General features: G+C 40.8%; 1 protein-coding gene across 1 annotated transcript in view; it reads right to left on the bottom strand.

Annotated features, from left to right (window-relative positions):
- The window catches only part of LOC143172187 (transducin-like enhancer protein 4), a 180858-nt gene that overhangs the window by 42835 nt on the left and 124689 nt on the right, over positions 1 to 13334 (bottom strand). The window contains 2 exon segments of the mRNA XM_076361435.1: positions 10393 to 10434; positions 10915 to 10989. Of these exon segments, the coding sequence (XP_076217550.1) occupies positions 10393 to 10434; positions 10915 to 10989 (117 nt within the window).

Here is a 13334-nt window from a genome sequence, read left to right as displayed (position 1 = left end):
GTCTGAGATGGAGTCAGGAGAAGCAGGCTGCCTGGGTACAGACCTTGCCCCCACCAGAGACCTGTCACTGTGGGGACTGTGGTGTGATAGGGTATTACTTTGCTTTTCTGGCAGCTCCAGGTGGGGATGTGTTCTGTACCCTTCCCCAGCACATCTGTTCTGCCACTGGCAACTTTGTCACGTCCCAGCAGGTTGAAATTGAGCTGATTGTTGTCAGTTTTACCGTTACCCACATGGTTCTGCATAACAATCAGGAGCCAACACGAACTGTCAGTTTTTACTGTGAGCAACAAAGGCACTGAAGATGTCAGTTTTAATTTCAATTTGTCACAAGGGCTAGAAACTGGGATTATTGCTTTATGCAATTGTTAAGGGATGTTAAGATGAGGCTGCCTCCTTCCCCAGCCCAGGACTCCCTCCTGCCCGGCTGCTGGAGCCCAGCTTGGTGCACCCAGGGACCCTGCCCAGACTGAGGGATGCGGCTGCCACTTTCCCGTTTGCAGGTTCAACCAGTAGCGAAGCTGAGCACATATCTGAGAGAGAGAGAGAGAGGACACTGACAAGCCTGACTACACAGACTGCCACCAACAAGGTGCTGCCTTCAACAGCACCTACATATAGGACTCACATAAAACATAAGCATAGACAGCCAAGTCCCCTTCCTCGTCTTCGGCTGGTAGAGATAGAAGTTCACTAGTGAAGGCACACACACAACACTCTAGATTCGCAAGCACACGCACATTTACACATTTGTGGATTCGCAAGCACATGCACATTTTGCAAATCCCCCAAGTACCGACATGGCCCCCCCATCCATCCGGTACCACTGCCCAGATCCAGGCCCTCTTACCTGCTTTGTGGGTCTCCTACCCGCCAGCTAGTCCAGCTTGATGCTCGCTAGCAAGCACACACACTCTCACACATTCGTCCCACAGGCATTCCACACTCACAAGTCACCCTGGGTATATTAGCACAGACTCTTGCCCACCTGATACCCCTGCCTGGACCCACAGCCTCCTACCTGCCAGCTAGTCCAGCTTTAAGTTTACTAGTAAATTACACATGCACACCTGGTTTGGGGAAGATAGACAGTCAAACCCTCCCCCAACAGCCTGCACCAGGCACATGGGCTGTAACCTGTGGTCCTGCTCCAGCCACCTGTTCTGAACCCCTCACCCCAGTCCCTCCCAGTAACTGGTTTTTGGGACACACACCATTCCCGCCCCAGTGGCTGGCGGTTGAGACCCCACTCATTCCAGCTGCTGATACCACAGGCCAGGGGTGCCTACACCCTCAGTCTGACTACGGTAGCTGGCACCCAGTCCACTCACACCAGTCCCCCCAGTAGCTGGCACTCCAGACACAAAGTCTGTAGGACCCTCCCTAGATCCAGAGAGCTATGGCCTCTCCAACTACTGAGGCTAGGACCCCCATTTGCTCCTGTAGCTGACACCACAGGCCGTGTCTGACTCCAGTACCTGGCACCAAATCCATGCCGTGTTAGTGACAGTGGGGAGAGCTGGGATTCCCCGGGCTGGTGCCCCGCCTTGGCTGGCACCTAGCAGACAGCTTAGAACTGGTGCGGACCAGGGAAATCCAACTGTTTAATTAAAACAAAGCATCGTGAAGGCCCACAGCGGGTGTTGATGCAATGTGATTTCTGCCCAGTGCTCTGAAGAACAAGCTCCCCAGGGAAGTGGTCATGACCCCAAGCCTGTCGGTGTTCAAGAAGTGTTTGGACAATGCTCTTAGATATATGGTTTACCTTTTAACTTGCCCTGTGTGGAGTCAGGAGTTGGACTCAATGATCCTTGTGGGTCCCTTCCAACTCAGGATATTCTGTGATTCTAATTCACTCACACAGGTCTCACCAGTAGCTGGCACTTAGTCCTTGCAGCACACATAAACACAAGATAGTGAGATTCTGCAGAGGCATAGTTAAGAAAAGATTTAATAAGAAGATAAGACAGACTGCAGTGATCAGGCATAGGGCTCAGCCAGACAAGCATACTGACCGGCCCTGTTTTACATGCGACCGGTCCCTTTTGTACCCTTTTCTGTCTCCTTTCCTCTTTTTTCCTCCCTGCTACCCCTTCCCCTGCACATTGTCTCATCAGCTGGCATAGTTCCACTCTTCCCCTCCAACATCCTGGACCCTCAGGTTTGCATCCTTATCAGTTGCAAAGTCCAGGTTTGCCTGCAGTTTCTTGATAGTCCATCAGTTAGTGTGACTGACCAGGTTTGTTTCTGGTTATTGTCTTTGTTAATGCTAATTGGCCAAGTTTTATGTCTCTGTGTGTTTGTCTCCGTCCCTTTTCTTATCCTCCCAACTGAAAAAATGAACATCATCACACTCCACGTATCCTTACCAATTAGTGGGACTGACCAGGTTTGTTCTTATCACTACCTCCCATGTGTTGGTCAGGTTTGTCTCTGTATGTTCTTGTTTATGGTTCCTTTGACCAGGTACCCTTAAAGGACCAGACACTCTCCTTCCACATACCCTTACAGCAATAAAATTGTGCACAATTTAATGATGTTTTCCTTAGAACACCCTCTGTTCCCTATGGACAGATAGTTTAGTAGATTATTTTTTTCCACACCCAAACAAATACATGCAAGGCTAATATCTAAATCTGAGAATGCAAAATGCTTGGTTTCTTTAGTGAGTTTACATACCTGTATAGCTGGAACCACAAACATCTCACTCAAAGTGAATGAAGAGAACTGCTAATATATAGGGTATACTAATCACTGCTTTTAAACCAAATATTATTCCTGTTTCTATGTCTGTGGAATGTTGAGGTATTTATGCTGGCGTGGATATTACGGGGAATAATTTATTTTGAAATTATAACTATAAATAGAGGTTTGCCTTGTACGGTGTTCAGGTTGTGAGTTGGCTTGTGTGTCAGCATAAGGGGCTTGCTGCCAACTTTGTGAGGTGAAATAGTTTGCTAATTTCCTTAAATGTTTTCAGTGATGCCCAGAGTTGCAGTTAATCACTTGTTTTATTGATCTGTCTTCCCTTAAGTGGCTCCTGGTTAAGAGAGGCTTTTTATGATTGTCTGCTGTGTGACTTGAGATGATTTTTGTCAGCCAGAACATGCCAGTTGCCAGCAGCTGGAGTCTGTGTGCTTGTATGAAATAATTTATTCATGCAGGATAATGCTTCTTAACATTTAACAGGTAATGAGCAAGGCATAAATTTCTTTCTTTTAATTTGTCCCTTTCTTCTAATGTGCAAACAGGCAGCTCTGATACTCTAAATAATAAGTAATTTTTGGCCATTGGTCAAAAGGAAATTTCAATACAAATTTAAAGTAATGGTGCCTGAATATTTTTTTATAGCTCCTCTAAAAGCCTCTAATGTGCAGAAAATTCTGAATCTGCTGGTAGCAAGTAGTGTAGCACATAATGAGAATATGGACAACGTTATACAGCCCCAGTGTAATGTTTTGATGTGGTAGCAAAATTTTGATTTATACAATAAATTAATAGGATCCTGTTTGTTGTTTTGGTCTATCTTGTGGAGCTGATTTTTTTGGCACTGGTTTTTTTAATAACCTTTTTGTGGCTAGTTTTGTAGCACATAATTCAAGTTTGATTTCATATTTTAAAAATCTGTTAAAAAACACAGGCCTCGGGTAAATATCTTCCTGGTGTGTTTTCTTTTTTAAAGCGAGTTTTAAATTTCTTTCTCTCTTTCCTACCTTCAGTGTCATATCATTTGCCTTTTTAATGAGGCCATCTGGGAATTTTAATTTAGTATATTCATACAAAAGCAATTTCAAAGAACTAGCTGCTTCTGCCATTTTTTGATGGCTTCACCAACCCTGCCTAATAACTTTTTTCCTGCTTCTGTATATAAGTTGTACACTGTCTTCTTACCTTGCACACTTTTGCCTGTTACGGCAGGATGACTCATATAGCAGTGTGCCCACGTTTGGGCAAACTCCTACAGTGCTTCTCACTATCAAACTTTATTTTGCTACTCAATGATTTAGAGTAACTCAAATATTGTCTTTCCAGATGCTCTCTTCACCCAGGAGGCAAACACATGGGTTGTAATTTCTAACCTGAGCAGTCATGTCTAATTATTTCCATGGCAACAGACTGTGATGTTGATAATATAGGATTATGACTTAACATTGTAGAGGAAGAAGAGGGAGTTTGCTGGGGTGAGGAGGTGAGTGGAAAGGATTTCTCCAGCACAAAGTCGTTAGTAATGTAATACCTGGGAGAAAAGAAGTAAAGGGAGAGAATGAATTTGTTTATTTTCTTTCTTGAAGTTCTCCTTGTAATGTAACTGTGCCATTATACTCATGCCTTAGAATCATAGAAAGATGGAATGGTTTGGGTTGGAAGGGACCTTTAAAGATCATCTAGTCCAACCCCCCCTGCCACGGACAGGGACATCTATCACTAGATCAGGTTATTCAAAGCCCCGTCCAACCTGACCTTGAACACTACCAATGATGGGGCATCCACAACTTCTCTACTGTCAAAGCACAGAGCATGATGATTTCTTCATATGGTTACTGGCCATGCATCTGGTCACAAAGGTATGTATTTTTCCCTAAGAAGCATGTGTGCCTAAGTACCATTAATGCTAATAGAGGATTACATGCACCAAGGGAAATCTAGTCCTGAGGAATTCTTTTCAATACACACTTCTATTTCAACATCAAAGATTTTCCTTATGTCACCATTTCTTTGCTGTTCTGTCCTTTCTGGCCCTGCAGTTATCTATAATCCTAGAAGATTATCTGTTATGAACACAAAATATAGAGTATGGACAAAAAAAGCCCAGTCAAACTGGGCTTGACTTTGGGTTGTCTGAACAATACAACTAGAAGACAAATCTTGCCCTTACACTGTTGCTTGCCTAGAGGATTTCTTGGGGAGAAGGACAGCGAGCAGAAGTGGGGAAATATCTTAGTGGTCATCTTGTACTTCTTTCTTTCATGTTAAGTGGGGGAAAGGAGATGAGGTCTCTCTCTTGGAGAGATCTAACATTATACCAAATTGGTCAGACTTTACACTATAGGGAGAGAGGAACTCTTTGCTATCTCCCAGCCTCTCCACCACCCAGTTAAAATATTGGGCTTGCCGCAGAATACATGTGCTTTATTACATACAGATTGCATATAGATTATACCTTAGATTATATAGAGAGATCTGCTGTTACCACTATGGAACCACAATCAGACTGTTGAGGAAATTACGCCACCTGCCAGGAATTATGCCACTGTCAACACCCTTGGCCTGTGCTGAGGGAATTACGCCACCTGCCAGGAATTATGCCACCATCAACAGAGCTCGGCCATGGGTTCCTGCTCGAAGAAGATGAGTCGCCAATCCGCTGAGTAAATAAGTAATAATACTAAACTGGGAGGTGCTGGTGACTCTCTTGAGGGACAAGAGGCTTTGCAGAGGGACCTAGATAGATTGGAGCATTGGGCAACCATCAATGGCATGAAATTTAACAAGAACAAATGCTGGATTCTGCACCTAGGATGGAGTAACACTGGGCACAAGTATAGATTGGGAGAGGAGTGGTTGGAGAGCAGCCCTGCAGAAAGGGATCTGGGGGTGCTGGTTGACAGCAGGCTCAATAGGAGTCAGCAGTGTGCCCTGGCAGCCAAGAGGGCAAACCGCATCCTGGGGTGCATCAAACACAGCATAACCAGCCGGTCAAAAGAGGTGATTATCCCACTGTATTTAGCATTGGTGCGGCCTCACCTTGAGTACTGTGTGCAGTTCTGGGCCCCACAATTTAAGAAGGATGTTAAGGTCCTTGAATGCATCCAGAGGAGGGCAACAAAGCTGGTGAAAGGGCTGGAGGCATGTCCTATGAGGAGCAGCTAAGAACACTGGGTTTGTCTAGTTTGGAGAAAAGGAGGCTGAGGGGCAACCTCATTGCTCTCTACAGCTTCCTGAGGAGGGGAAGTGGAGAGGGAGGTGCTGATCTCTTCTCCCTGGTATCCAGTGACAGGATGCGTGGGAATGGTTCAAAGCTGCACCAGGTGAGGTTTAGACTGGACATTAGGAAATGTTTCTTTACCGAGAGGGTGGTCAAGCACTGGAACAGGCTTCCTAGAGAGGTGGTCGATGCCCCATGCCTGTCAGTGTTTAAGAGGCATTTGGGCAATGCCCTTAATAACATGCTTTAACTTTTGGTCAGCCCTGAATTGTTCAGGCAGTTGGACTAGATGATCGTTGTAGGTCCCTTCCAACTGAAATATTCTGTTCTATTCTATTCTGTTCTGTTCTGTTCTATTCTATTCTATTCTATTCTATTCTAAACCAATGAATTATGAGTTTAAAACCTGTCAAAATATTTTTTTTTTCCTGAGCTGAGGGGAGAGACATTTAAACCCACTGAATTTTAATATTTCAGCTTGAGCTGCAGGAGATAGAGAAAGTCCAAATGAACTATTCCATCAGCACCATTCAAGCATGAACATTTTAAAGTTTTACTTTTTTGGAGTTCTCTAACACAGTTTACACTGTCATTCTGAAAGCACTTAACACAGAGAATGTGAAAAACCACCAAGACTTGTTATTGCCTTCACAATTGATGGCAAATAATTTTGCAGACTTCCTATCATTAAAATGTCACTACTAAATTTGAGGTTCAGCATTTCTTGTGCTAAACTGTGTTTTCTTTGAACACCATCGCATACTTGTTTGCAAGTTTTTGGTACATTTATCTCTATGTGATAAACAGCTATACAAGCAGTAGCCTCCATTTCTGTCTTACTGCCTAAATGCAGTTGAAAACTGTTTTAAACAGGGAAAAAAATCAGACTGATAAAATTCTTGTACAGTTAATACCCTGGTTCCTTTATTAAAATGTAGTAACCACATTCACGCAGCATGTTCTGATTATATAGTACAATGGATAAATATTTTAATTATTTATTTTACAAGAGTTAGATGACTCAATTTAATAATACAGGAAATGAAAACATCCTTCCTAATTAGATCATATTACTGATTTAAGGCTACAATTTGTGTGTTGGAACAACAATGTGATCTTGCAGTTTCTAATTTAAAAAACACTGCAGCTACGACACATGACAATATCAATTGGATACATCATATTCCTTGTCCCAATATAGCCAACCTGGAAAGGAGCACTGAGAATATGCACTACAAATTATTCAGAGCAGAAATCCTGTACAATACCATCTATTGCAAATGTCAGTCTGAATGCCTGCAGATTTACAATCCTCTTGCAGCATGCTTATGATAAATTGCTTTGGTTTAGTTTTTCTCCCTGTATCTCTCAAGAAGACGATAGATGATATTTAACTTGTTTCAGCCTGTCAACAGTTTTAAACTGAACATGACCTGTGAAAGACGTCATTATAACTGTGTTTCATTCCATTAAACACAACTACTTATTGTCAAGAGAACAAGCAGTCTCTCCAGGTTCAGGCTCACTTCAGCATTTTGCATTTAAACTGCATGGATCAGCAATTTGGTTAATTTACCAATGAAGATAGATAGAATAATATTGCAAAGTTAAAAAGGTGCTTCATCAGATTCAATTAAATCAGAATACATTCATATAAAAATATATATGTGAAACAGAGACATGATTTGTGCACATTCAATTCTTTTGTTATGCCATATTCCATTCTGATAAAACCCATTTTAAATTCTAACCCAGGGTTCCTCCATTCGAACCAAAGGGGTTTAGCATGAGTGAGGTGAATTGAATAGGCCCCCAAAACCACAGAGAAATTTAGGCTACAGTTATATTTTAAAAACTAAAATTACAGTACAAATTACAAGATATTTAAAAAAAACTCTAAAAAGCAAACAAATTTTGGAAGCTTTTAAAATATCAGTGTTACAAGAACACAAACTGTCAGACTTAGCAAACTGAAAAATAATATAAAACAAAGAACAGAGATATAAAAAAGTAGTCATTTCTAATTATGTTCTTTGATTTTTATTGGTATTCACTTTACAAAGTATGACAAGCTTTTTCTAGTCCTATGCCACAGTTTCTGTCTCTACATTTCTGTCTCTCAAGCACAGACATAAAATTATTGTGGGTACTCACACAACTAGAACATAAGCTCTTTTGATAAATTGCTATCCTATTTATTCAGTTTTTCTAATAAATGTCTTAAAAATTATATTAGATTACTTCTCTTCCATGATAATTTAAATGAACATGATTTTTTTCAGTCAGTATTGCTCCTGTTTGTCTAAAGCTAAAGAAAGATTCACACTGATCCCAAGTCAGTATAAAACAGAAGAGTAAAAAAAGCAAGTGGAGCAAGTTAAAAATCACTCTTATGAGGGAGGTGAGAGCTATCCTTTTTTAATACACAAAACCAAAAATTCAGATATTATGAAAGTTTGAGGCAATAGAGTCTCAATTGACTTGAAAAGATAAATTCAGACAGCAACAGACAAAACAGAAAATTTACTTCTGTCTGGTGGGGGAGCACCAACAGAAGGAACTACAGGCTCCCAGACAAGTGTCCAGTCTGCATATATTTATTCTTTGTATTTTAGTGGTTCATGAAAGCAGGATAAACATTAAATAACAAGTGCAATATGCAATATCTATAAACATCGCATTCTACATCAATAAGCTGATTCTCTACTAGAAAACAAATGATTTTTTACCGTCTAATATATGTAATAGTGAATGACAAATGTACACAAACATACTGTAAAGTATTCATATGCATGCATGTGCATGCACATACACACAAACACTACATATACACACATGCAGCACATACATATAAAAACTTCTTTAACAAAGAAGCCAACTAACTTTATGCAAAGCATGTTAATAAAAGGCAATATTTTTGGTTAGGTAATGAAAACTAATTGGGAAATTATTCATCTCCCACTCTTCCCACTGGAACATAAACCTCTCCTATGAAGAAAGGCTGAGAGAGTTGGGGTTATTCAGCCTAGAGAAGAGAAGGCTTCAGGGAGACCTTATTGCAGCCTATCAGTACTTAAAGGGGACTTATAAAAAAGATGGCAGCAAACTTTTTAGCAGGGCCTGTTGCGACAGGACAAGGGGGAATGGCTTTAAACTAAAGGGGGGGTAGATTTAGACTAGATATAAGGAAGAAATTGTTTACGCTGAGGGTGGTGAGACACTGGAACAGGTTGCCCAGAGAGGTGGTGGATGCCCCATCCCTGGAAACATTCAAGGTCAGGTTGGACAGGGCTCTGAGCAGCCTGATCTAGTTGAAGTTGTCCCTGCCCACGGCAGGGGGGTTGGACTAGATGACCTTTAGAGGTCCCTTCCAACCCAAACTATTCTATGATTCTATAAACAGTATAGAACAAATGTTATTCATGATTCTATGTGACATGCTCCGATTCACTGCCTTCTTTCTAACAGACACTTCAGAAGAAATAAAGTTTACTCTTTTCCATTTATATCTTCTAATTGACTACCAGTATTTTCTTGTGGTCAGAGGGATACAAAATAGAGTTAGAAACAGCCTATTACATATAAGCTACAGTCACACCACTGCTCACACTACTGTCAGCAATGATCAGAGTCCTGATTTCCTTGTTAAAAGACAGAGGCATAATTGAAGCAATATCTTCACTTTAGACTGATTATTTAGTGACCCTTATTCACTCATCAATTTGAATTTTAATGAAAGCAAATGGATTAATTAGAATTTTAAAGTGTGGTTGATACTGAAGGGGAAATTCAAATTGCAACTGCTCAGCAGTGGTAATTTGTGTCCAAGGAATGATCTGGCATGGAGGGCAAGAAAGCCTAAATGCAGAAGGGGTTAAACTGGAAGCAGGAATGCCAGAGACAGAACTACTCCCTGTAAGGGAGTGAAGTTTCCCTTGGTGATGAGATAAGAAACAGCCCCAGCATTGTCTTGTAGCCATCCTGGAACTCAGCGCTCAGGGGCCACCTTTGGGCAGCAGAGCTGGCGCTGGGGGATGGACCCAAGGCCAGGCTGAGGTGCCCCATGCCAGTGCTCACAGGATTGGTGCTGCTGCAAGTGTATATAAGGAATCGACTTGTGACTCATCTTTGCAGACTCCTTGTAGAACCGCTTATAGCGGTAGGACTCAGTGCATTGGTCATTAATTTTATTTTTTTTTAAATATATTTAAGCACAAACGTGTTTAATTTGTCTCAAGGGGTAAAACAAAAAATCCCCAACAATACACTGAATAAAAAAGAAGAAACCATGTATAATCTATAGACAAAATAAAAAGCATTTGGGAGGAGGCAGAATAAGGGCAGTACAGTTGTAGTGTCTTCATTAGAAGAACTTAAACAACTGCTTGCACCAGCTGCATAATTATACATGTGAATAATGTGCTATTAAGCTATGACTTCTCACCTTTATTTTATGTAGTGTGAACAGCCAAGGCTTCATTGTTATTTCTTTCCTCTCCAGTCATAAACTGTGTTTAAAAAAAAAAAAGGCAAGTAATTATTTTTTAATGTAAAAAGAAAGAAGAAAAAAAAAGAGTGGTGAATATTCACAGTTCCTGGCCACCAGACAAAAAAAATACATGGGCAGCAGTGAGAGAAAAACCCCTCATTAAAGCACAGTGTCATTTGAAGGCTATCTGTTAAAATGACTGCAGAAGTAGACTGGCATGCAGTATGCAAAGGAAGCAATGTTACTTAAAAAGCACAACAAAAAATAGATATACACTCAGCTTAGGGGAATGGATACGACACAGACATTACCCTGTTAGTCTTCTTGGCACAGTGCAAGCAAATGTTTTCATGTAGTAACCAGCTTTTATGAAGATTAAGCTACTGAACATCACCACTGACCACAACTTTTGTCCACTGAATGTAAACAAGTTAATAGAAAAAAGAAAAAGAAAGCTAATTGCAAACACTATTAGAGTTAAAATGGAAAGACCACATACCCCAATGATTGTGTTCAGTTCTGCCATGGTCACTTGCTTGGCACGTTCCACAGCCTGCACCACTTGTTGCTGATGCTATAAATGAAGATCAGAAACAGAATAAAATGATTTTTTTCTAAATTATTAAGCTTTTTTTTTTCTTTTCAATCATGTGGGGCTTGAAATAACTGTTCTCTAACAGACAGTCAAATTCTATGTTGATGTGCAAGAGTAACAGATGAGGGGAAGATTTCATTTATGCCATTACTTGCCAGGAATTATATCCTTGCTCCCAAAAAGAACTATTTTACAACTTGGCTATATGGAGGAACTGCCTTCATTTGTTCACCAGCACAGTGTGCTCTTGAATTTATATGCCACCTTAAAATGCAAGCAACTTTCCTTACAGACACAGAAACTTTTTGGTTAAAAAAAGCATAATGAAGAAGAAAGGTATGAATTTTCAACAGTCGCATGGTGCCCACATTATTGAAGGATATGTAGATTCTCCTTGATACATTTCAAAGCAGCTCAACCACAAGAAGGAAATTTAAAATTATATTCACAATTGTTACACACGTTACTAGTTATTTCAATCCTCAACATGTAAATTTTAATAGCTTCAAAAAGTCCATCAAAAACACATGGTTTAATTAACAACAGTTTACAAGCTTCACTGGTTATATATATTATCTCAGTTTAAGTAATACAGTATATTTCAGCAGTAAATTCAAAATTTCTGTATGCTGAAAACTGATATTTATTTGAAAACATCAACTACAAATAAAATAAGGCCCTAATATTGCAAACAGATCTTGAATCTATAGCCATAGGTTGAACAAAGTAAAGTATGAACTTTCGCCTATATCAAGGGGTACTGAAACTATAAAGGGGCCTTCATGCTACAGTGGAAAGGGAAATACTGAAATACCAGCTCTATATTTCATTTGGAAGCTAAGGTCTAGATTTTCATCATGCAGAGTTTAAGGAAAGGGCTGACAGGGTCTTACTAAAATCTCCTAAATGTTAGGCCCAATTTGTGCCCCATATCTGTGTACATGGGCAGAGGAGAGCCGGTGTACAGCACATGCAGCTATTCTTTACCTGTGTCCTTATAATAGGGAAGAAAGCCACACCATCCCTGAGGGCAATTCACAGCTTTTCAGGGCCAGGCAGCTGCGTGCAGAGGCAGGAACACACAGGCTCTCTCTACTACTCTCCACACCACAATTCGAAATACTAACATTTAAAAAACCAACAAAAAGAAAACTTCCATTTTCTCCCAATCACAATCATCTGATGACCAAATCTTGACCAGCTCATATTTACATACGATAACTAAGGGTATAACCTATGTTAACAGTGCAGCTGAAAATTATGTTTTCAGTTTCTGACAAGCAAGCATATCCAGAGTTACAGATCAGCCCCATATATGTTGATGATTATTGTTGCTTATTATTTTCTTTAATCTGCACATAGAATTTGGAGGAAGGAGAAATATTTGATTTGCTGTGAGAGAGGTCAGTAGGGCTCTGTTATAGGAATCTGTGGACAGAACATGCTACAGTCAGGGGGGCTGCATAAAATAACAATGGAACCCAAATCCTCAAGACTTCCTCTGACATAAGAATACATAAAGAGCAGCAGAAATGCTTTCAAAGCAGCACTCTTGATAACATTAGTGCTCAGAAGTATAGCTCCAGGTCCTCAAAAGAATAGGAGGGAATGATAACATCAGTGCTCAGAAGTATATGTAACACCCTGTAACAGTAATAGGAAAAGAACAGGGGCAAACCATACATCAATAGTTAACCTTTAAAGTTAACCTTTAAGGAAGACAAGAATGACTCAGACTGAAGGACGCCAAGTTGAAGAGGTGAGCAAAAGGACACAGTGAGGAAGACTATTGACGACCACCAGAGGACCCTGAGAGACCACCAATGAACATAAGAGCGCATGTGTTAAAGACTTTTACATATGTTGATGAGTTCCAGGAAGTAACATGAATATGTGAATCATTTCTAGGAAATGTAATGAACATGTATATTCTAATTGTATATAACTTCTGGAGTTGAACAACTCGTCGCGCACATTAGGTTGGAGTGATGCCCTGTGTGCCCAGCGCCGCAATAAAGAATGCCTGCTTTCTAAAACTCCAAATTGAGTCTTAGAGAGTTTTTCATCTGCCAACTTATGGTAACAGATTTGGTGACCCAGATGGGACACTGCTCTTGAGCCTCGACAGATCCTGGGATCGCGGAACCTCAGCCGGCACCGAGGGATTCTCGGAGAGGACTTCTCCCGATCCCCGGACCGAAGAGCCCCTGAGTGAAGAACATTGTTTTGTGAGTATTAAGGCATTCTTTTGGAAATTTGGATACCTGCCCGTCAGACGCAGCGAAAGCTCCGCAAGGTTGGGTTTGGGACCCAGGCAGGGGCTA

This window comes from Aptenodytes patagonicus, chromosome W (assembly GCF_965638725.1).
Source record: "Aptenodytes patagonicus chromosome W, bAptPat1.pri.cur, whole genome shotgun sequence".
Lineage (NCBI taxonomy): Eukaryota > Metazoa > Chordata > Aves > Sphenisciformes > Spheniscidae > Aptenodytes > Aptenodytes patagonicus.
Note: the sequence above shows the minus strand (reverse complement) of the source record. Positions and strands in the feature narration are given on the sequence as shown.